Consider the following 24,302-nt stretch of genomic DNA (forward strand, 5'->3'; position numbering starts at 1 on the left):
ATATAGGCCTACCCATCTGTTTCCTGATTACATAAAAGTGTATAGATTATCCCGTTTTCATGTCTATATTTTAAAAGGGATCAGCTCGCGCTCTGCTCTCGCAATAATTGTAATCGAGATACATTAAAAATGTACTTGATTGTACAATATTTAAGGTTGGAATATAAAAAGAATTCAGCTCGCGCTTGCCTCATTGTGCTTAGATGAACCCTAAATAGGTTTGAATGAGAAAAAAAATCCCCTTATTTACCTTGCCATCCGCTCGTTTTTCGAGAAGAATCAAGAGTGTGAATAACTACTTATAAACATGCACTCTCATTCTGGTTTGTTGTACGACAGGCCCAAATACCATGGATACTTTTTACCATTCTTGATGACAGACTTTGATATGATATATTGCCCCTCAAAATCGGGACTGGCAGCAGTTTATACAGCGTTAACAGAATACCTTCTTAAAAATATCACAATTGGAAAGCACCTGGACTTCTCAGCAACCCAACCTTTTCTCAGCTTGATCATAATGGAAATCAAATAATATTTGGGCGAAAAATTAACGTCTAGTAATTGACTGAAGAAAGATTTTGATCATGATTTTTACATCTCATGGCTTCCATTCCTTAGCTTTTCTGATTTCATCTCTTTTTACAGGTAAATGAATTCATGTCTTTTCCTAAGGTAATTGAAATCTTGTTTTTTTTTTTTTACGATGCATCAGCAAGTTTATGTGTATCATGCTATCATTACCTGTTGATATTATGCTATCATTTATACAATTTACCATTCATTTATCCATCATCCGATTTTTCCTTGATAATGTTGAGATGATAAACCAATTAATCAATTCAGTTATGCATTTAAATTTTCATTAATATTTGCAATAGTTGTTTCATTGATTGATAAAACAATTTGAATTGCTTTTTGTGCACGAGTGCGATTGTATAGACTCTTAATTGATTTCAAGGATTAAAAATGAATCCAGATCGGGTGTGATATGGACCACTCGCTTTTTGGATTTGTTCTCAATCATTAGGATTAACTTCTAACATCTCATAAGCTTTATAGTAGGATTTAAAAGTTAATTCATTTGATTAGAAATAAATCAAATGTTCAGGTAGCCACTGTTGACAGCCGATGTGGATTTTTTTTATCCTTGAAATTTAGAGTGTGCCTGGAACTCAAATTAAAAACAGTTTTGGTGTCTGGATGGTGATGATGAGATGGTTAACAACTACCGTGTGAGTAAAAAAAAAACTTGACACCTCATAAGGAATAAAAATATGTCATCAACACGTAATTTTTATATATGGCTTGAAAAAGAATTCTCTCCCAAATAATTTGATACCATATTTATGTGGTACGTGTTAACCCTTTATTAAGAGGTATTTTTTTAAGTGATGTAAATTTTGATTTGCAAAGTAAGGCATGACTGCAATGAATGAATTCAGATATCAATGGTGTCATAATCCTACAAGAGTTGCAGTAAAATCCATTTCAAAATATTTTCCCATTAATTTACATTATAATTATTTTAATAGTATCATTTTTTAGTATCAATTCTTCATTGAAAAGGGATTTGCAAAAGTGCATACTAACTCATGTAGGATTATGACATCATTGACATCTGGATTCATTCATTGAAGTCATGCCTTAGTTTGGCCCAAAAATGTACATCACTGCAACGAATACCTCCTGATCCCCCAAGTGTTAACACATACCCTATAAATATGGTATCAAATTATTTGGGAGAAGATAATCTCTCCTGCCATTTATAATGATTATGCATTCATGAAATAATTTTTCTTAAATTTGGGGATTTATGAGGTGTCAATTTTTTCTTTTACTCACACGGGTACAGGCCTATAGTTCTACGGTTGTTGTTTCGTGTCGATTCGGAAATAGGAACCATAATTCTTTATTTATAAGCGGCAATTTTCAACATCTTTAGTGATCCGATTTTAATCGAAAGTCTAATTATAGTCCATTTATTCAATTTCTAGGATGCTCTTTCATCAAAAGTGCCTTTACTGGGACTCCATGTACACCAATAGTACTATGCCAAGATAACCCAATTGTGACTATCACTGGCTCCAACTCTAACCCTGATGGTCCAGCAACGCACTGCATCTGGAATATCACCAGTCCAGATAATACCAAGATTATTGTCCGTTTCAATCATCTAAATCTTGAAAATGGCGACAAGCTTCAGGTTTCATCTGATGCGAGAACATTCTTCCAGGTTGCCGATATTCGCATACAACTCCATCCGCTATAATTCTAACGTCAATAATGCAATTATCATTTTCCATTCTGCAGTAGCAGTTAGTGATTCTACGGCGACCTTAGAATTATCATATGGAGGTAAAATATTTTCAGGAATTCGTTCGATATCCTGCAAATTTTCCTATATTTTCAGAAATTCCGAGAAAAAAGATCTACGGCAAATACGAATGAGGATCTATTTCTAGGCTTATATACTATAGACCGACAATTTTGTCTTATGCCTCTCGTCAACAGTCTGACTTCTTTTGATTGAAAATAACAAACAACTTGAAGCTATGGGCATATAGAGTTTAATGATAAGAGAAAGTAAAATCAGAATCTTATCTTATTTTCGCCCCCCCCTGAAAGTGGCACCCAGGACATCACTAAAGAGGCAGAGGGGCGATCGCCACCTATATGGTTTTCCAATTAGTGAACAAATAGGAGAAAGAGTGTAAGAAATATAGGTATGAGTGTTATGTTACAACCGTTATTCAATCGGGTAAAAAAAAACTACACCACCTTAAGGCTCTCCATCCCCCTACATCAAAATAGCCTTGTGTCTCTCTAAACTATTCATTTCATACTTTACTTTTTTTGTTGGCTCTTACATACTTTGATAGTGTAGAATTTTATGCTCTAAAGACATAATCATTATGTCATTGTATCAATGATATCGCTGGATGAAGTTTTGGATTGCTGTTCGGTGATCTAGCTTTATGTCGATGCAAATATCACAAGTTCAAATAGCATCGAGAAGCAGAGACAGTATATTTTTTGTGAGGGGCACCCTTTGGATTTTTCAAGAAGAGAAAGAGAGGAGAAAAAGAGGAAGAGATGAGAAGAAAGAAGTAAAAGAGAGATTAGTTGTGTAATTCTTATAAACTGACTTATATACTGACAAGTCGACCCAACAAAAAGTTTGAATAAAAGAGAAAAATCAAACAATTTTAACATTGAAAATTTCATCAAATCGGTTGAAAAATGAAAAAAAGTTATGACATTTAAAAGATTCGCTTTATTTTACAAAACAGTTATATTCACATCCTGGTCAGTATGCAAACGAGGAGACTGATGACATCATCCACTCACTATTTCTTTTGTATTGCATTACACATGTTACATGAAATATGAAATATAATTTTCTCCTCATTGTCATATGAAACAAAGTTTGATTTCTTCCTGAACACGTAGAATTAGCACTGTTTTAGCATTTTGAGGTTCAAACAAGAGGGTTCTTATTGTAAAATCTGTAAAAAGTGAAATATTGTTTAATTAAAACAATGAAAAACAAAAGAAATAGTGAGGGACATCATCGAATTTCTCATTTGCATATCACAGATTTGTGCAATGAACTGTTTTTTTTAATGGGCGAAATATTAGAATGTCATAACTTCATTATTTTACATCCGGTATTGATTAAATTTTCAGCGTTATGCTTCTTTGATTTTTCTTTGATTCAAATCAACATTCTTCCTGGGTGGAATCTTGATTTTTCAAAATGCCATTCACTGGCACTATTAAATGGAAATTCACGACATGTTGATTTTTTTTCTTCAGATGGAGGACCGCAAGACGATGTTTTGCTCTTGTCAGGTGGATACATTGACCTGGATGTTTACACTTCGTAATTCCGAAGGTTCGTAATTCCGAAACACGCAAATTGCCTATACCTCGATGTTCGTTAATCCGAAAACGTAAAAGGGTTCGTTAATCCAAACATTTGTGGCGTTATTCCGAAGGTTCGTTATTCCGAAGGTTCGATAATCCGAAAACGAAATAAGGTTCGATGTTCCGAAGGTTCGTTAATCCGAAAACGAAATAAGGTTCGTTGTTCCGAAGGTTCGTTAATCCGAAAACGAAATAAGGTTCGTTGTTCCGAAGGTTCGTCAGTCCGAAAACGAAATAAGGTTATAGTTAATCATTTAGTTTTCGGACTAACGAACCTTCGGAATTACGAACCTCATTTCGTTTTCGGACTAACGAACCTTCGGAATTACGAACCTTCGGAAATACGAACCTTCGGAACAACGAACCTTCGGAATAACCGAACCTTCGGAATAACGAAGCTTCGGAATTACGAATGTATGCGGACCTGGATGAAAGCAAACAATCTTTAACAATCATATCACCAGAATATACAGAGACTTCTCATGACGTCTACCTGAATATCCACTATGTGGTGATTGCACCAGGAGATAGCAAAGTCCACGTTGCCTACGACACGCTTGCCATTGGTGCCGGTGTCGACTTGAGTGTTTACGATGGCATTTTTACCAAGAAGCTGATATCCAACTTCAGTGGTTTTGGTGAGAAAGAACCAATTCCTTAAGGGAGTATGCTCAGCAGTAACGCAGTCACTCTTAGGCTGTACTCAGATTGGCAGTATCCAGGTGATGGATTCCAAATAACCATAAGCATAGACGGTGAGTGTCATGCCAATCTCTTTAAAACTAGTGTTATGTAGGTCTATGGCGCGTTTATTCCGTCAAGTTCAATGGTAAATATGAAGTTACATAATGTGGGCGACGTTGAATGTGGGTGCAATGGTGTAGGTTGGGCGTGTCTGGGAAGTGTACATGTATACGAAAAAAAGAGACATAACGTGGTGAAATATTATTTCTTTGATGGCAGGGTGAGACGTGATGAGAGGGAGGGAGGGAGGGAGAAAGAAGCAGGAATTAATAGATAAAGAAAGTTTTGGCGGGAAGAAAGAGAGAAAGAAAGAGGGGGACGGGATCATTAAAACATATAGGGGTCTAATCAAAGTTGAGCCTCCAACAGCTCGATCAATAGTTTAGATAGTAAAGTATTTTGTATGAACCTGTTATTCCAAGAGTTGTGCTACAAGAGGCCTATAGGGCGGTGCGATCACCGACTTTTGAAGATAAAATGGAAAAGAGAAAGAAGAAAAAAAAATGTTTAAAATAGAGAAGTGAGAATATCAGAGGAGAGAAATGAGAGGGAGATTGCTCAAATATTTCTATTTAGTTATTTTTCATACATAAATACACCACACCTCTAGGTCAGCTTCTTCCCTATATCAAACTGTCTTTCGATCCCTGCCCTATATTGCCATTTTTGACCCCCACTGATCACCAAATTTTGAAGAAAAAAAAATGTTGGATTTCAATTTTTTATATTGACCAATGACAAAAAAATATTTGGTAACGAAGGAGAAATTGTCATTGAACTGTAGGCCCCAGAGGAAGTTGATTTCAGATCTCTGTAACCTATGACCGCCATAACAGGGTGTCGGGTAAAAATGGCAGAGGTAAAAATGGCAAAGGTAAAAATGGCAAAGGTAAAAATGGCAGAGGTAATAATGGCAGAGGTAAAAATGGCAGAGGTAATAATGGTAGAGGTAAAAATGGCAGAGGTAATAATGGTAGAGGTAAAAATGGCAGAGGTAAAAATGGCAGAGGTAAAAATGGCAAAGGTAAAAATGGCAGAGGTAATAATGGCAGAGGCAAAAATGGCAGAGGTAAAAATGGCAAAGGTAAAAATGGCAGAGGTAAAAATGGCAGAGGTGAAAATGGCAGAGGTAATAATGGCAGAGGCAAAAATGGCAGAGGTAAAAATGGCAAAGGTAAAAATGGCAGAGGTAAAAATGGCAGAGGTGAAAATGGCAAAGGCAAAAATGACAGAGGTAAGAATGGCAGAGGTAAAAATTATTACTTATCATTTGTCACCATGATCTTTCCTATCAGCTTTACCTGACATTTTGTTTGGGAATAATTTCCTCTTTATCAGAAGCTACGCCTCAAAATGTAGCCAGCATGTGTGGAGGTGTATTAACACTAGGCGAGACCCTTCCAAAGATCACCTTCACCACACCACTGTACAACTACCATAACTCCAAAGACCTCTACATGGACTGTTTCATGTTCTTCAGAAGTCCTGCTGGAAAGCAAGTGAAACTGACCATTACTCGCATGGTAACAGTGAACGAAATAATCACTATCTTCAACCACCCGTCCTCTTCCAGCTCCTTACACCGTGTCAACACCCTGTCTGGGATAATGGACTCGCCACTTCAGGTCATCTCCTCAAGGGGTGGATTGACCCTGATATTTGATGACAGAGTATTTGGACTGAACGGACCTGGAATAGAGGGTGATCTTCAAATCTTGGGTAAGTCTGGTATGAACATCTGTGAAGATGGCTGGTAGTTTCTTGAATTCCCATTTTCCCTGAACAATATAAATATTGTTTATTGGTAGAAAGTAATAGGTCACCTGATCAAAAAGGCTTGATGACTTTCTTGATGGTGTTGCTTGGGTCCATAACACAAAGATTTGTTAAAAGCTATAATTGCACAGGACAATCCTGATTAGGCCTACAACTATTATCTTTACTGGCTTTAGACTTTTTTTTATTATTTGCAAACATTTGGCCTGGTTTGGATGACTATCAGTATTAAGTACTTTGAGATTCGTTTCATAAATTCTTTTCTTTCTAGACGAGGTTCCAGATTCGCTTCCTGGTTTTTGTGGAGGGGTTATTGCTCTCACCGATGAGACACCACACGTCACCTTCTCCACCCCTCTCTTATACTATCGAACGAGCGATGATGTCATCATAGACTGCAAAATGCACATAATGAGTCCTGTTGGGAAGCAGGTTAAACTGACCATAACTCATGTTGACACAATTAACGAGCAAATCAAAATCTACGATGACCAATCATCAACATCAAGCAGAAACCTTGTGACTTACTTTTATGGACACCTAGAGAAAAATGTCACGATACTTTCATCCCGAGGAGGACTAACAATAATATTTGCAGATCAAAGCTATGCAGAAAATTGAGGAGGATTCTATGCTATAGCAGAAACCTTTGGTATGTCTAGCTCGCTCTTTTACTTTGACGCCATATGCACTCTGACACGATATATTCATTTAGACCAAATGAAAAAGAAACATACATGCATCATTAACCCAACCGTTGGAAATGGGAAATGTGTTTGTTTTTCGTTGCATTCAAGTTTCATGAATAATCATTCTCTGTAGATTCCGTACCATCAGATGAGCCAGGATTCTGTGGCGGTGTGGTTACATTGTCAGAGAGATCACCCGTGTTCACATTCTCCACACCTCACTACAACAACCCTGCTTCTTCTGACATCTACATGGCCTGCCGGATGTACTTCACATGTCCCCAAGGACACCAGGTTCAATTCAACATTCAGGGTATGGAAACCAAGTCAGATGCGAACAATGGCGTCACAATCTACGACCACCCATCCTCGACAAGCAATACCTACATGGCCGCTCATCTGTCTGGTGTTCAGCCAGATACTCACCAGTACTACATATCCTCTCGTGCAGGGTTTACTATCACTTACGATGATATTGATGCAGTTGATGACAATGGAAAAGGAATGCTTGCTGAAGCTCGGATAGTTGGTAATTAATATGATTTATGATCATGATAGGGTATGGAGGGTGTTTGTGTGTGTGAATGTGAGAGAGCGGATGTTCATGTAAGGGTATGTGTATGAAGGTGAGTGCATGTGGGAGTGTGTGATCGTGAGAGAGAGGGAGAGTACGAATAATCAGCAGTCGCACTTTTCCTTTGACCAAGTAATCTAGAAAGTTCTTTTGACATATATTGAAGAGAAATATTAGCTTTAAAGCTTAAAGTAAAGAAAATCTGCTTTACCAACAACCTGGCTCTCATCTTTGAGGTGGAAAGTTCGAAATCATTATTTGTAAAGGCAAGATCTACCAAACACATCTCAGATGCATGGAATTGCTCTATAACTCATCCAACATTAATCAAGAAAGGCGATATATGTCACCAGAATATTCAACCATGTAGCAACAAACCAAGTCTTATCTCCCAGCTATCCTTAATCTTTCAAATTATAGATGGAATACAATCGGGACAAACAATATCATGTGGTGGGACCATACCATTAGATGATGAGCTTCCCCTTGTATTCTTTTCGACACCCACCTTTCACCACCCTCTCAACATCGATGCAGACAACGACTGTGTGGTTTACATAACAAGCACACCAGGCAAACAAGTTCAACTGACATTGAATCAAGTGGCGACAACACCTAATGAAGTAATCAAAGTTTACGATCATCCGACGGATTCCAGAGACCGGAATCTTGTACTTAAGGCCCAGGGAACTCTAACACAGAAAGTATCGGTGTATTCAACAAGTGGAGGATTGATTTTGACTTACACGGATAGTAGCACAGGACTCAATGGCCCAGGTTTTCTTGCAGAAGCTTTTCTATTAGGTAAGATTGCAGAAGATCTAATATTTTCTGAATTTTTTTAATGATTATATATTTGTTCCGGTTGTGGGCAATGCAAAAAAAAATAACGAGGTTAAAAATCTATCATTAAGCTGGTTATGCTCAGTTGCATTAAAATTATGTGTAATCGATTGTACAAAATTATTATACAATCAATGAAATGTGTTATGAAACCAGGGATATACTGCATTACCTTTCCATATTCATTTGATCACAGAATCATTTTATGTTCAATAGTGTTATATCATCATAAGATTTCTCACAAATTTTAGAAATGAAACCTACAATTTAAATATACAATTGATCGCTAAGCTTTGTGTCAGAGGGCCAAGATACATATACCTTTTTCTAATCAACCTTCAAGATTCATGTGATCAGACAAAATCATTCTACATTCAATAGTGCGAAGTCATCATAAGATGTAAACCTATTTTTACATCCCCCCCATCAATCGTACAACTCAAATCATCTGCAATCAGTTGCTAAGCTTAATTGTGTCAAGGGGCACAAGTAGCTATTCCACCTTTATAATTCATTTGATCACAAAATCATTTATCTATAATATTGCTATATCATCATAAGATGTGAACTTATTTTCTCTCAAATTTTAGCAATCATTCGTACAAATGGAATCTATAATCAATTGCTATGCCTTGTGTTTCAGGGTCCACATACATATTACAATTTCAACTTCATATTCCAAGTTATTAAGAAAAGTCAAGTTTGGTAGTGCTATCTTCATAAGATGTAAACATATCTCTCACAATTTTTTGTATTTGTGTGATTTTGCGTATTTCACATAATTTCAATGCAACGGTCATTATAATTGTTCCCATAGGCCAGGCAGTGCTCTGACAACCCTGTCCCATGAAGGAATAGATTGGAAGTGGTAAATCTGCCATGCGACATCTTGCTAAGATGTGGACTTGTTATTTTCCAAAAGATTACCTACTTCACAATATGACACTTGATCAGAGCAGTATATTTCAGTAGTCTCCACAGGACATATTCTGAGCATTTAATGATGTTTCTGTCCTCAAAGAACATCAGTGTGGTGATAGTTGCATAGTGTTCTCTCAGTAAGATATGAATGCGTCTATTTTCACATTGATTCCACGCAAATCATTTAAGCAACATCAGAAAAACACAAAATTTATTGGAATGGTCTCTATATTGCTCCATACAGTGATGTTGCACATAAAAAGCAATTCAAAGCAACAGAGGAAATGATGTTGATGGAAGTGGTTCAAATAAACACTCAATTAACTTTCTCCAACAAATACTGCAAGAGTTCTCCTCTTCCCCTCCCTTTGGTAGGGTCTAATCTGATTTATATCATTTTTTTTAAATTCAAAGATGAAGTTGCGACTTATCAGAGTGCATCATGTGGGGGATCAGTGATTCTCAGCGATTCCTTCCCAAGGGTGTACGCAACTACTCCATTCTTTTACCATTCACCCCATGCGGACATGGTCATTGAATGTCGATGGTATCTGATCAGCCAATCAAACCAACAAATAAATCTCACTCTCAAAGACATCGACATGAGGAATGAAGTCCTCAGTATCTACGATCATCCAACCTTGATGATCAATCAAGTGGGTACTGTGGCACAAACTACAGATGAAGTTTCTCTAAAGTCAGAACAGAGAGGGTTCATTATGGATTTTGCGGATGAGTCCCCTACAGAAAATGGACGTGGGTTCTTTTTTTATGCGAGATTAGAAGGTAATCTTCATAATCCTAATCAGACTTCTCTTTGTTTAGGTAAACCTTACTTTAAAGAAGGAAATCAACCAGGATCAAAATATGGACATTTTTAGTGGAACACCATAGTTTATAGGTGGCACGACATTTGTTCCTGCAATATTTGCTCTGGTCTTAATATCTCAGAAGGAATATGGTTAGAGTTAGGATTATAATAGAATTTTTGGTTCAGAATAGTGTCAAGATAAGGATTAGGGTTTATTCAGTATTGGAGGTTAAGTTTTTGTTTGGCTTAAATAGATTTTCCATCGCAGCAATTGTCGCTGGAGCATATGTCATGGAAACATTTTATGAGATTCATTATAGTCACTAAGAAGAGACGTCTCCTTGGAAAATTTGGCAATCAGCTTATCTTGCCCTATCTAAGCAGCTAAGGGAATACAACTACTCTGTATGATTTGTAATAGTAAGCTTAAACTGAATATATATATATCACTGAATATGATTTAGTATTTATTGGTATTCAGAGTATTATTATTATTGCTTAGAGTATAATTTAGTGCAAATAATCAATCCCTTTTGATTTTCTGTAGACATTTTCTTCATTATTTTTAATGGTACATGGATCATATTATTGCATTGTACCATTAGAAAAATATGTATTTTTTCATACTTTTTGTATTAAAGAATTGTAATCATATTCCGTATCCTAAAAATATACTCCTAATAAGAACAAGTCTGACAGAAGAGAATCAAAATTTAATGATAATGAAATAATGATTATTATTACTCATGCATATTCTAATCAGGTACTGAAGGAAATATTACAATACCTGATGAACCTATACAGAGCACAATACCAAACGAACCTATACAAACAACAGGTAACAAAATAAGTAACCTTATGATAAGTTTTCCATTTCTTACTTACACTCAAAATTTAATGTGAAATTGTCAAACTAAATCAAAACAAATGCTAGCACTAAAGAAAAGTTGACTATTAAATGAAATAATTGAAGCCTACAAATGCATATTGTATTCCAATAGAATACATGCCAAAAGCACATGTACATGCACAGCCCTCTAGGAGACAATTCAGTTCTTGATTTTTCTTTTCAAAGTTTTATTTTACATAAACACATGTATGTATTTTTGTACATGCTGCTAAATACATGTATACTCTTTTAAGTAATAATAATAATTTTTCTGTCAGGGCACTTACAATTAAGGTGTCAACGGACATTTTCCAACCAGGGCGTGGTGTTAAGCTAGTTTATGTAATGTAATGTGCAGTCATCTTTTGGGAAATATAAGGTCCTTGCTCTTGTTTTATATTATCTATCTTCAGTTCAAAGGCTTTATTGGGTAAATCAAACAACAGTCAGGGGATTTCAAGGGAAACTGAGGGCCATGCTCACTGACGTGCACTATCTGAGATCTATTTCTTAAGGCGACCGCACACCTTACGACTGGTCTGCGACCCGATTTTAGAATAAAATGTAGTAGTATTTGATGCTAATATTAAGACTTGTAATATCTTACTGTGTAATGTTCTAAATCATTGTACGAATACCTATGATCAAATTTGTGACTATGCTCTCATCCTTCTTAGAATAAAAGCGAATTTGATATCTAGTCGTAATGACGTCATAGCAGTCGTACGATTGGCTACGATTTGTAACTAATTTTGACTTTACTCCAAAAAAAGGGCTTGCAATCTTTCAAAATGGTTATAATATTATTATTTCAATTAGTTTTAACCTCAAATAAAATGATATGTTCCATTCACATCTTCAAAAAATTAGCAAAATGCGATTTGTTCCAAAATCGGGTCACAGACCAGTCGTAAGGTGTGCGGTCGCCTTTAAAGTAATGGTCTCTTCAAAGTTTACAGGCTCCATTCCATTTTCATTGCTATCAAGATTAAAGTCATTATGTAATTCTCTTCCATTATTTAGCCATTACCACATCAAAACCAAACACTTCTCCTGACTTGCCATCATCACCAAAATCATGAACAGGTAAACAATTTTAGTAAAGATTTTGATTTCATATATTTGGTTGCCATTTGTTAAGTTTTAAAACCATCTTGTAACATATATTTTTAATTAATGCGATACACTTTTCATTGGTCTGTAAACTTTAATCAATGATATTTTGTTTTTCACTTTCTAATTATATGCTTTGTTATCTTCTTTTAAATGGACCTAATCATTATTTTTTACTTGTACACCATGACAATCTGACATGAATTTTATAAGTCTATTCATGAAATTTTCAAAGAATGTGAATGTTTTCACATAAATGTAATCATGTCAGTGTTTTTCATATGGTAGACATAAAACATTTTATCTCATTCTCATATTCCGTTGATGAAAACATTGAATAAATACTCTCAAAAGGCCTTTTGCAAGAACACATTGCAAAACAAAAACATTTGAAACATTTACTCCTCTTTCACTTTACCATGTACATTTTTTTATCAAAAATTCAATAGGAAAGCGAGTCCATGTCATTTCAGTCACTGTCATCGTATTCGCTGTGGCTATACTCTTTACCGTTGTTGTGTTGGTGGTGATCTATAGACGAAGAGGTCATCATGACTCAGACACAATGGAACAAACGGAGGACAGTGCAAACAATATTATGGCAACACCAGACAAAACGGGCAAAGATTTAGGTACATCCAACGAAGTGGATCCCAGCTATACAGAACTGAATGATATGAATGATACTGCTCAGCATCAAAATATATAGTCACCATGATGATGAGAATTGTGATGCCCTGTGAACACGAATCAACCAGCAAAATTTTGGAGAAAATTTGAACTTGCAAGAATGACCTTGATACCTATGACTTTCCAGTATCAGCTCGACACTTTCTGAAGTTTCCAAATAAAGCCTAATTCATCACCTTATTTCATACAATATGTTAAATTGTTTTTAAGCAACTGTACAAACATCTCAAATGAACTCAGATCATTATAGGTCTGATTATAAGAGCCTTCCTTGGATTACCATTACAGATTTTTTTTTCTTTGAATTTGCTTCAAAACTTTTGATCATGAGCAAAAGATTTGTGATGTGCTCATGAATACATTTGGGGGCATTAGCAATGCTTACAGATCTAGATATTTAGAATGCTCTTCAAAATATACAGGAATACTAGGAGTATTTCCATTCCAACTGCATCCCTGCTAATTCCACCTCTAGTACTACAAAAATATTACATGCAGGCTTGCAGTTGTGAACATTTTGTAAGCCAAATTACAAAATATATGAAAATGCGGATAATGAATAATCATAAATTCTTTTTGTTTAATTCAAAGAAGGAAATCTTTTTCAATGACATCAGTATAATAGAATGATAATATCTGTATACTTATCAGCACAAAGCCAGATTCTCAATGGACCTCTCACCAAATAAGTGTACAGAGTTTGGAATACGAGGGGGTTTGAACTATAATTTGTAAAATAAATCTATGGTTTAAAAGGGTTTTCATTTCAATCATGATTGACAAATTATTTTAACCATATCAATTACAGATTTCAATTGATTCAATTCTGTGTTTAAAAAAGAATTTATCTTTTAATGTCTATCAGTTATCAATGTTATTATCAGTTGCAGAGAGACCACTTTAAAACATGCATTTGGCATCATATTACGTGTTTTGCAGAACTGATTATGTGATGTATATAGGCCTTCACAAAATTTTGTTTAAATCCTTAAATAAAATGAAATTCAGACAGGACGGATACCAAGTTAAATTCCAGGTTTGCTCACATTATATGAAAGAAGTATACAAATTGCCATTTGCTAATAACTTTAATCCACAAACATAATTAAAACCAAGGAGAAATGATAATTTGGTACTTAGTTAATTTATTTGCTTCATAAGCATAATTTATAAACATAATTGTTTTCATGTATGTACATACAGACAGGTGATACAAATGTACACATAAGTTATTGACATTATTGTCATCATTAAAGGCAATATATCAAGTATGAGTTTGTATATTACACCTTACCTCAGTTTCATAACAACTGAATGTAAACAGTTAATACCACGAACTACCAACAAATGTTATAAGACCATCAAATGAATTCTGTAGCTTGAAGTGTTACTCATTTAAATTGTTACTACTAATTTATTTTCATAATTAATATGACTGTATTTCTATGGTAACTCATTTGGAAAACCAATTAATAACCTATTAAAAAAAGAACTACGGTATTAATTCAGATACAATATATTGCATAGCACATGTTTATATACAGGCTTTTTATTATCGTAGGATATATATGTTTTTATTTGTTCATATTTTATTAATGGGAGAGGGTTAACAATAAAACCAAGTATATACTGATTAAGTACATGAGCTAAATTAGTAAAGAGTCACCTGAATCAGGTGAGCATCGTTTAAAACCAAATCTGAGTGTAAATTGTTTTGAGAAGCCTGTTTTATTTATTTTTTCCTACATGTATGATGTATAGCCTAGAGGCAGATGGAATGTCTGTCATTGACTGTGCAATCATAATGAACTTGGAATACTCTTTTCCCTGGGTGTAATCTCAAAATCATGTCGCTTTTTTAAGTCACTGCATTAATATCAATCGTACTCATCTCTGAATGAAATCAGACTTTTGTGCTTTAAATAACAAAATAGTGATTTGATTGGACTAATTTGTGGTATAAACAATCTCAAATATTCTCAATTTATTAAAAGAAATTTTGTATTTTATGTATTTTGTTATCAATTTCTTACAATTTATTTGCAATTTAAACCTTTGTATTTCTGTAATCTTTCTTAATTGAGAGTCACATATTTTTTAGCATTTTTCTTTCAGCCTGCAGTAAAATAATTACTGTGTTAATTAGCACATGGCCAATATCAATTCTTCATACTCAAGGATTTTACAATCTGCTCCAACTTCCAACATGATTATATCATATTCATTGTAGGGGGGAATGTCAGTATGGGGGAATTTTTAATCCTTTACATTCCAAATTTAATTGTGTATTGAATTGTAATTTAGAAATTTATAAGGGCTATTTTGGACATTTGGGGGCAAAATTACTCTCAAGACCAATGTATACGTATCCTTTTCCGCTCTATCAATAATTTGTGAACATTGAACAACTAATGCAAAATGAATCTCTTGACCGATGTCACTGGCAAAAGCTTTCTTTGGAGCTATAGTTAGAAATTACTTTGAAATGAGATTAAAGAACCTACCTTTTATGGCCAGAAATAAAGATAGTTCTTGATTTTGTGACCTGGATATTTCGTCTCATGACTTGTGATATTTGAAAATCTTTGGATAAGGATTGAAAAACAGTGCTCATGTCAAATGTTTTTTATGCATGCAATGTAGAAATTGACTTGACTACAATCAAATAAAGATACAGTTAAATATTTTCATAGTATTTATGAAAGTTGTGAATTTTCGCATTTCAATAGTACTTAATTCTTTCTCATAATGAAGTGTAAGTGTAGACCAGCTTTCAATTGAACACTTATCGGCATTTAAACAGTTGAATAATTTTTGAAGACCTATTTGGCAATAAAAAGGTCACTTCTTAGAAATTCTCATTTACAAATGCTGAAATATAGAGACCCTTTCAAATTCATAGGCCTATAAATAGATAAATATCTTCAAGTATCAATGGCTCTTGCACAATATTTATAACTTTTTTTTCCATAGAGTACATACCTCATAAAATTGGGAATATATTGTACAAAAACTACCCGACAGGTTTATATTTTAAGAGATATCTCATCTAAACCATGATTCCTATAGCAACCATTTCCACTATTTGTTACATAAACTGGAAAAAGAAATTTACCTGTCTGCAACTTTTTTCTACATGTATACTGTACATGAATACATATATTCTATCAAGGAGCATGCACAAGTGGTTCAGCAATAGTGCAACAGTCTGGTGACTGGCAGGTTTTGAGTTCAAATTGAATTAAATTTGCTTGGACCTTTTGATTGGAGAAAAGCCGACCAGTTTGACAAGCAAAAAAGCTTCAAAATTCTGTGGGCTATTGCACATTGCGTCTTGCACACTGCAGATTTAATTTTCATACAGCATTGTTGGGTGTTGCCACCTTGTTCAATGTTTACAATAAATATTTCTTTTAAAATTGGTTATTATAAACTCATCAACTTGCCTTTCCACACAATGAATGTTTGTTTTGTGTGAAAATTTAAAAAGCCATCGAGTAAAGACTAACACATATACTGTTCAAGTAGTCTATTGAAACTCAAGGACAGTGATATACAAGATAGCATATACTTATATGTGTCAAGCTGCAACAAAAGCACACATCTGGCTAGTATCGGCATACCTTTCATGACCATATACTTCAATATGACATTAACAGATAGCTCTTACTTGATATTTCCTGTGTATGAAATGCTACGTATCTTCTTCAAGTCTCTGAACTACATATTGTCTTGCTTTCTCCTTGCACTCTTCCAAGCTATATGATGCTAAGCCACGCCCCCTAGCAAAGGTCTCTGAGCCGAAGCCCTTCCCCTCCATCTCACTCATCACAAAGTCCATCCACTGGCTGGCATGTAATCCCCTCGAAACAAACTCCTGCACGAAACAAATGAAATGAAAAATGTATTCAATGAAGGCTGAATCTTCAATCATGAGAGTAGCAATGATAAAGCTTTAGAAATGAAATACTTACATTGCTAATGCAACTGTCACAAATACCTTTACGAACGATTTTTATTCATTGCAATAGGTGGTATATTTGTATGGTGTTCGTAAGGGTATTTGTGACCAAAGCATTACTTTCATTACTAATGCCAAAGTTTGATGTTAATTTTTTAAATGGTTTAACGCTACTGAAAGAACAATTTCAGAAAAAAGCCATATTTTAGCCACTGGATATGACCTCTTAAACTGAGATTTCATAATCAATGGCTAAAGCTTGTAAGTACAATTAATTATTGGGGGAGGGAGGGGTAGGTGAGAAGGTAAAACAAAAAACATGTTCAATCTTTCTTGAAAGTCACCTTCAATATATTCTCATCAAGTGCAAGTGAAATCAACAAACGAAATGTCAATTAATTACAGGAAGTAATGTACCAGACACTAGAAGTGTGGTATGAAATCAACAACAAGCAGATGTTCTTTCAACATTCCAAGTGTCATCAAACCATGAAATTAACTCTCGTGCAGGATGAAACTGACAAGGAAGCTATCTTGAAAGGGAGTGAAATATACACTGGAGTTGTAAACACAGAGAAATGCAGGTCACAGTCGAGCCTTTGTTTAGTATACTTGGAAATTAGGATCAGCATTGAGATATTTTATTGAGAATTAAAAAAAATGAAATTGCAAACAAGACAGATTTCAAATACATTTGATAACTTGGGCAATGTACAATAAACACTAGTTAGCCTGTGTTTATAAAGAGTTGCAGGTTGATCACTCATACCACAAAAATTAACAGGATATTGGTTTGATTTCAAAAATAAATTTCTTATCAAGAAATAAATTCAAAAACTTGATTTCATAGCTTGATTCTGTCACAGAACACCAGTACTAATAGATGTGTAATTATGCAAATTATTTTGCAAATTGAATGAAGAAAAAATTACCTGAGGCACTCTGCAGATGCAATAAGCCTTCTCCTTGTCAGTACTGAAAAGCATGATGGGAGTAGAACCAAAGTCGTCTTCTAATGATTGTTGTATTTTCAAAAGCACCTGGAAGAGATATAGACATGCAATAAATAACAGATAATTACTTTAGAATCAATGTCAAAATTATATGAAATAACACAGTAGCTACTAGGGTGACCTTTCACAATGGCAAATCAAAATAAAAGGTTCCACGGTGGCTATTACTGATAGAATAAGTTCTATCGGTGGTAGGTTTTTATGAAACATTGACATGATTAGGTAACATTGCAGCAATTCTACACTTCATTTCATTAACAAGATTCTCTTGACTTAAATACTAACTCTAACAGAAAAGAAAATGTCACTGCTTTGTACATCCCTTTATTTTCAAAATTGGTGGCATTAGCATTACAGATGGCACTAAAGGACAGTATATTTCCAAATTTTTCCTTGGTACTTGCTATAGAGCCTATATCTCAAACTCTTAAAATTTTTTGAAAAGCATTTCTCCTACAATAAATGCCATCAATGTTAAATATAACATAGTTAAGCAAATATATTTCAATTTTCAAAACCTTCATGACTTCACTACATAGCCATTCTCGGCCCTATACAGTCAGAGCGCCACGCGTATGCTAATGAGCACGATCGCTGAAATTTATTCAGAATCCCATCCGCCCGAAAATCATCTAGCGGGACTCTCGTAGATCGCGAGATATCACGAGAGTCATGCAGGTCTCGTTCTAATGACGTCATACTCTTCACTGGAAAAGCCAAGATGGAAGAATGCAACCGTAAGTAAATCTTGAAATCTTTAGCTTTATTTTGATATGAAATATGTGGTAATCCAGAAAAAAATTGAACCTGAAATAATGCTTTAGATCTAGGCAATATTTTAGCCGGATCGGAGATCGAATTTTTCATTAGAATGTTGTTTTTTACGTCCTGACCCTCCTCAGAATTTTTGGCTTTCGTGAAGCCTCCGATGTTGTAGAATATATTTCAGTGATGAACATGTGTAAATATCTCTGGGACGCAAAATCTCCTTCGTACTCGTATTTTACGATGAAACTACCTCAAATTTTCCATTTTGTCAACTGCACTGACGCTGATTCTTCTTTTGTACTTGTTTATTTTATTGAGTGATGACGTCAGCCATGGTCTCGCGCGGAGTAACCAACTGGTGGGTCAGTCCCATTAGTGTATTTTTGTGTCTTGTTTAAAAAGCTTGGTGCCCCCAATTCTCTCACATTGATTGTGCGAGGGCCAAATCATTGCCATGCGAACTTGAAATAAAGATTAGATCTAGTTTGAAATTATTTTGTAATTATTCCATGAGGTTGCAATCTAATTTTGTGCCTTATATTCTGATGCATTTCATCCAAATCAGACTATTATTTGAGACTGAGATAGAGCTCGAGAGCTGTGACACTAGTGTCAGTGACATGACACTGTCAACAGTTGTCTAAAAAAAAAGGGAATTGACAGATTGAGATTGACTGACTTCTTGACTAGCCATGAGGCTCCTTGAGAGTAAATATCATTCATTAACGTGTGCTTACCCTCCTTGGAGCCAGGGATTGCATCCCATACATTTGCGTGTACCGCGAAAAAAAACCCAGAAATTTTACGCTCTCGAGATTTCTACTTTCCATATAAGAGAGGTAGATCTAGTCCTAAATCATGTGAATGGGATATACAACTTCATCTCTGACATTTTTACATTTAAAACAAGAATTCATTAAAAAGACAGAAAACTTTCAACGATGTTCATGTCACCATCATGTTTTTTTTTTTTTTTTGCCAAGGCTACAAAACGCCTATTGAGGAAATGAAGTTGTATCCCATTTACATGATTTAGGTATAGATCTTTTAGAAGGAAAGTAGAAATCTTGGGGAGAGTATGCATTTTACTCTCTGGGTCAGGAGCCTCCTGGCTACAGGTATTCTCTCTAGTTGTCAGTACTAATAGATCTCTATTGTAATTGATTATTGAATTAAAGTTATTAAGTAAATTGAAAATGAATTATGGAAACCTCAATAATAAACCTTGGTTAACAAAGGTGTCATTATATATTTTTTTTAGAATTCAATTTAATCGTAGAATCTAATGTTAGATCTAAGCTTGATCTACTTTCTTTGAAAATTTAAATTCAAGACTCGGGCAATATACTAATCAAGAAGTTAACGTCCATGGGAACTCATTCATTTACTCATATTTTGTGGACTTTGAATTTTGATGAGACAAAAAGACATTTTAGCCCAAGATTTATTCAAGAAAGTTTGCATTTTTCAGGTGACAATCTGACATAGACTCAGATTTGAATTTTATTGCATTTTTAAAAACATGTATCATTACATGATTAATTGTGCAGATGGGTGAGGCCTGAGGGGCCCTGATATGGTGGGGGGGGGGGGGGCTTTCATTATCATAACTGCACTTTTTGCTATAAATTTTATTACAAACAGCTAAAACTTACCATCCAATTATGATTTTTTGCATGATCCCAGGCTAATTCTGCTCAGTCCTCCCCCTTCCCACTCCAAAACAAAAAAAGAAGAAACATTCTGCGGCCTTTGGGTATCCACACAGACAATGTCATTGTACAGATATTTTTAAGAAGTGCCATACTGATACAGCAATGCTTTGATAATTGAATTGTCACACTGCTGATTTTATTTTCTGGGGGAGCAGCAAAATTATTTTTTGATGGAGATGTGTCCCTCAAACCCTGAAATGGGAGTTCAAGAGGGAAACATACATGAACATGTATTTGTTTTTAATATAGTTAGGAAATATGAGCAATATTTTGATAAACTAAAATATGAATCTATGCATTTTATTTATTGTAAATTACTGAGCCTGCAAATTCTTTTTGCTTTGGGCAAAAATATTACTTGGATGGGCGCTTCTATTGCTATTTCAATAGATTTGTTTGCTATTTTTTCCACCGTGTCCTTCTTCATTAAGTGCTGACAAATTTTTATATGTGAACATTGTAATTTTGCTCTGAGTAAATAAATGATAGGAAGTTAAATGTTATGTTATTACATATTGCAATTATTTTCTTTGTAATAACATTTAACTCTCTGTCCTTTTGTTTTATTGCTTTCCTAGTTTGGAATTTATTTTGTTGTAAAAGCAATCTTTTCTTTTTTTTTCTTTACAGATCACCTTCACATCTGGCTGGATGCCAAGTTCTTTTGATAGGAGACTCAATTGTGTGACACGCTGTTTTTAATGGACCCTTTTCTTCTGAAACTTTGTGCTTTCCAGGGGCTAATGTTACATCGTTAAGATCATCATTCGTCAAATCTTTCAGAATTACTTCGACTTTTCTACAAAGGCTGTTTTCATCCATATAGGAACAAACAATTTAGAACATAGTGTTTGGGAAAAGGATTCCAAAGCATTTCACAATTTGTATATCAGTGTTAGAGAGCAATTTCGGTGTGCAAAGATTATTAACTGTTTGGGATAAAGTACAGATTCCCATATGCTATTATCCAGACATTGAATTATATGGCTTTGTTGTATCCAGGGATGATGGGGAAGTACATGTAGCATGCCAGTGGGACACAGATGAAAGTATTGAAAAGATTAAATCAAATGTTTTATATCTCACAAGGGGTTGTTCTTGTGCCAAGAGCAAATGTCATAACCGTTTATGTAAATGTAGAATAGAGGGTAGATTTTGTGGGCCAGGTTGCCGCTGTAGACAGTGCCAAAATCTTACTGCTGTAGAGAAACTGGCAAGTGATAGTGACTCCAGTGAAGAAGATTCTGATATTGATCATTTTGATTATGATTCTGATTTTGATGAAGTTCCTTGTGATAAAACAAATATCGAAGGTACCATTGAAATCGACATTGATGGTGATTTATCTCTGTTTGAAGATTTGCAGGAAGACTGTTCAGATTATGAGTAGGCATTCTCTGTGTCATGTTCTTGTAGCCCTTTAAAATCATTCATCAGTCATTTAATCAGTCTATTATATGCCAGTATTCATTGGCTGCTGTGAGGGTGAAGTTTGTTACATTGAATCAATTCATGATAGCTATTACTTTTATATTATGTACATGTTTTTTTTAATGGTTATAATTTTTGTTTAAAGAACATTTATAAGAAGGCATGACAGGCAATGTGGAAATGTTGGTGAGCATTTACACATGTTTTTTATGCATGTGATACCTTTTTATTTGTATATCATTAAGTGTCTGCAACATTACACTATTTCCACATTATGCATAACAGAAGAAGTTGAACTATTTTTTTTTTTCACAAGTATGCACATTTTTCATATATTTAACGTACCTTGCCATGTTATGTTTATTCTTGCTTTTTACTGCAATACATATGAGTCAGTGTATGTATACGTTTCTTGCCAGTTCCATTGAGGTCTTGCAGGTCAATCATTTTGGTAGCTGAAATAATAGTTGTCGTAGTTGTATGAAACAAATGTGAAGTTTCTTACGACAATTGTGAGGCTTAAGCAGAATACATGATGGTTACATGTATTTTGTTAGATTGGCTAATTATTTCATTAGCAATATATAGAGGTGCAGTACATGTATTTCCTCTTGAACTTTGACGCAGCTTTTTTCAATATGTGTGTGATTTACAATATCCTATAAAACAGTTGTGTATATTATTATTATTATTTTGCCCTGTTGTTGCTTTGCTTTTGCTACTTATGATTATGATTATGTAAATGTGTAACTTTTTTTGCTTACATACATGTATTGAACCTTTTGTACAAGTTGTCATGATGGTGAGCATTGAACTACCCTTGTTCCTACTTTTACATGTACATTATATATATTTTCATGATCACCTCTTTATAAATTGTTTTTCCTTGTCATTTAGATAGTGCATTGTGGCAGTTTCTTGCAGGTCAATCATTTTGGCAACTCAGATAATAGTTTTTGTAGTCACATGTATATGAAACAAATGATAAGTTTCTTACAGCAATTGTGAGGCTTAAGCTAAATACATGATGGTTACATGTATTTTGTTAGATTGGCTAATTATTTCATTAGCAATATATAGAGGTGCAGTACATGTATTTCCTCTTGAACTTTGACGCAGCTTTTTCAATATGTTTGTGATTTACAATATCCTATAAAACAGTTGTGTATATTATTTTACCCTGCTGTTGCTGTTCCTACTTATGATTATGTAAATGTGTAAATTTTTTGTTTATGTAAATGTGTAAATTTTTTGTTTATATGTTGAAGCACTTGTACAAGTTGTCATGATGGTGAGCATTGAACTACCCTTGTTCCTACTTTTACATGTACATTATGTATATTTTCATGATCACCTTTTTATAAATTGTTTTTTCCTTGCCATTTAGAGAGTGCATAGTGGCAGTTTTAACATCTCATACACATGTTAACAATGGGGACATTATTACAGTTGGTGATACGTATATTGACCCCAGTAATTCCATATATTGTAATATGTATTACCTAGATATACATGTATGTAAACGTATGGCTGAATTATTTCTTTTATGAGGCAGTTTTGATGGCACTGACTTCTGTATACAAAGATTATTTCACTTGTTTCCTGTCATGACTACCAAAGTAATTTCACTGATGACGGGCTTTCCTAAACAATACATTCCTTGTTTATAAAATTGTTTTAACTCATATTTACCTCAACTACTGTCTGCTTGCCAAAGACATTCAGGGAGCATTAGATGTAAAACTGCCTTTATCTTTATTAACATGTTTGATTGTAAAACAAAAACAGTATTCACTTATACTCTCTTCATGTACTTGCCTTGAATGATATTAGGTGCCAAAGTTTTTTGCTTGTATTTATATGTTTTGTAAACATGAGTTTCAAGAGTTTGATGTTGGAAATAAACTCTTTTTTTCTTGTTAAAATTGATCAGATATTGAACATGCTTTCAATTTTTTTTCTTTAGGAATATCCATTTACTATGAGCTAGATTTTGAATTCATGCATTGTATTGCACTGGAGATCTGAATATGAGAATATAGAAGAATAAATGAAGAAAGAAATAGAAAAAAATCAAGATTTAAAGAAAAAGAAGAGAATATGTGTATGAACTTAAGTTACAGTTACACAACTGTTTAAACACGTTTCTGTGCATGACAAAAAGAAAAGATGTGTTCGATTAGAAAGTCGGCTGGATGTGTGAGGAAAATATTACATGTAATATCAAGAGAGAGAGAGACAGACAGAGCAACACTAATAGAGAGGGAGAGAGATGGGTGTTTCCCACGGAGAAAGGTGTTTGAAAATGAATAAAAAAACACAGTAGTGGGACAAGATTTGTGAATATGAGGAATTGAAAATTGAGGAGGAAGACGAGATCTGTTGAACAAATGATATCCAAGTATCCCACTGCACGATGGAATGTAATTGTTCA

At 34.5% G+C, this 24,302-nt stretch overlaps 2 protein-coding genes across 5 annotated transcripts in view; one reads left to right on the top strand and one right to left on the bottom strand.

The window, feature by feature from the left end:
• The first annotated feature begins 4,342 nt into the window (after window positions 1–4,342).
• On the top strand, window positions 4,343–15,548 carry LOC135153628 (uncharacterized). The gene is made up of 8 exons (XM_064097358.1): window positions 4,343–4,568; window positions 6,013–6,393; window positions 7,273–7,668; window positions 8,134–8,517; window positions 9,892–10,263; window positions 11,052–11,126; window positions 12,201–12,263; window positions 12,740–15,548. Exons 1-7 carry the CDS (start codon window positions 4,343–4,345, stop codon window positions 12,257–12,259), a joined length of 1,893 nt encoding a protein of 630 aa, XP_063953428.1. The 3' UTR covers window positions 12,260–12,263; window positions 12,740–15,548.
• Window positions 13,534–24,302, bottom strand: part of LOC129257744 (alanine--tRNA ligase, cytoplasmic-like) — a 30,968-nt gene continuing 20,199 nt past the window's right edge. For all 4 annotated transcript variants that reach the window (XM_064096472.1, XM_064096449.1, XM_064096464.1 and 1 more), the window contains exons 19-20: window positions 17,874–17,981; window positions 13,534–16,857 (exon numbers count right to left, since the gene is read on the bottom strand). In XM_064096472.1, the coding sequence (XP_063952542.1) occupies window positions 16,675–16,857; window positions 17,874–17,981 (291 nt within the window). In that variant the 3' untranslated portion in view covers window positions 13,534–16,674. The remainder of the gene's footprint in view (window positions 16,858–17,873; window positions 17,982–24,302) is intronic.

This window comes from Lytechinus pictus, chromosome 1 (assembly GCF_037042905.1).
Source record: "Lytechinus pictus isolate F3 Inbred chromosome 1, Lp3.0, whole genome shotgun sequence".
Lineage (NCBI taxonomy): Eukaryota > Metazoa > Echinodermata > Echinoidea > Temnopleuroida > Toxopneustidae > Lytechinus > Lytechinus pictus.

Excerpts from the sequence above, each read along its gene's own strand:
- LOC135153628 (XM_064097358.1), top strand. The coding sequence starts at position 4,343 with ATGTATGCGGACCTGGATGAAAGCAAACAATCTTTAACAATCATATCA. Across the intron at positions 7,669-8,133 it reads TGCTGAAGCTCGGATAGTTG|ATGGAATACAATCGGGACAA; the intron begins GTAATTAATATG and ends TTCAAATTATAG. Across the intron at positions 10,264-11,051 it reads TTTTTATGCGAGATTAGAAG|GTACTGAAGGAAATATTACA; the intron begins GTAATCTTCATA and ends TATTCTAATCAG.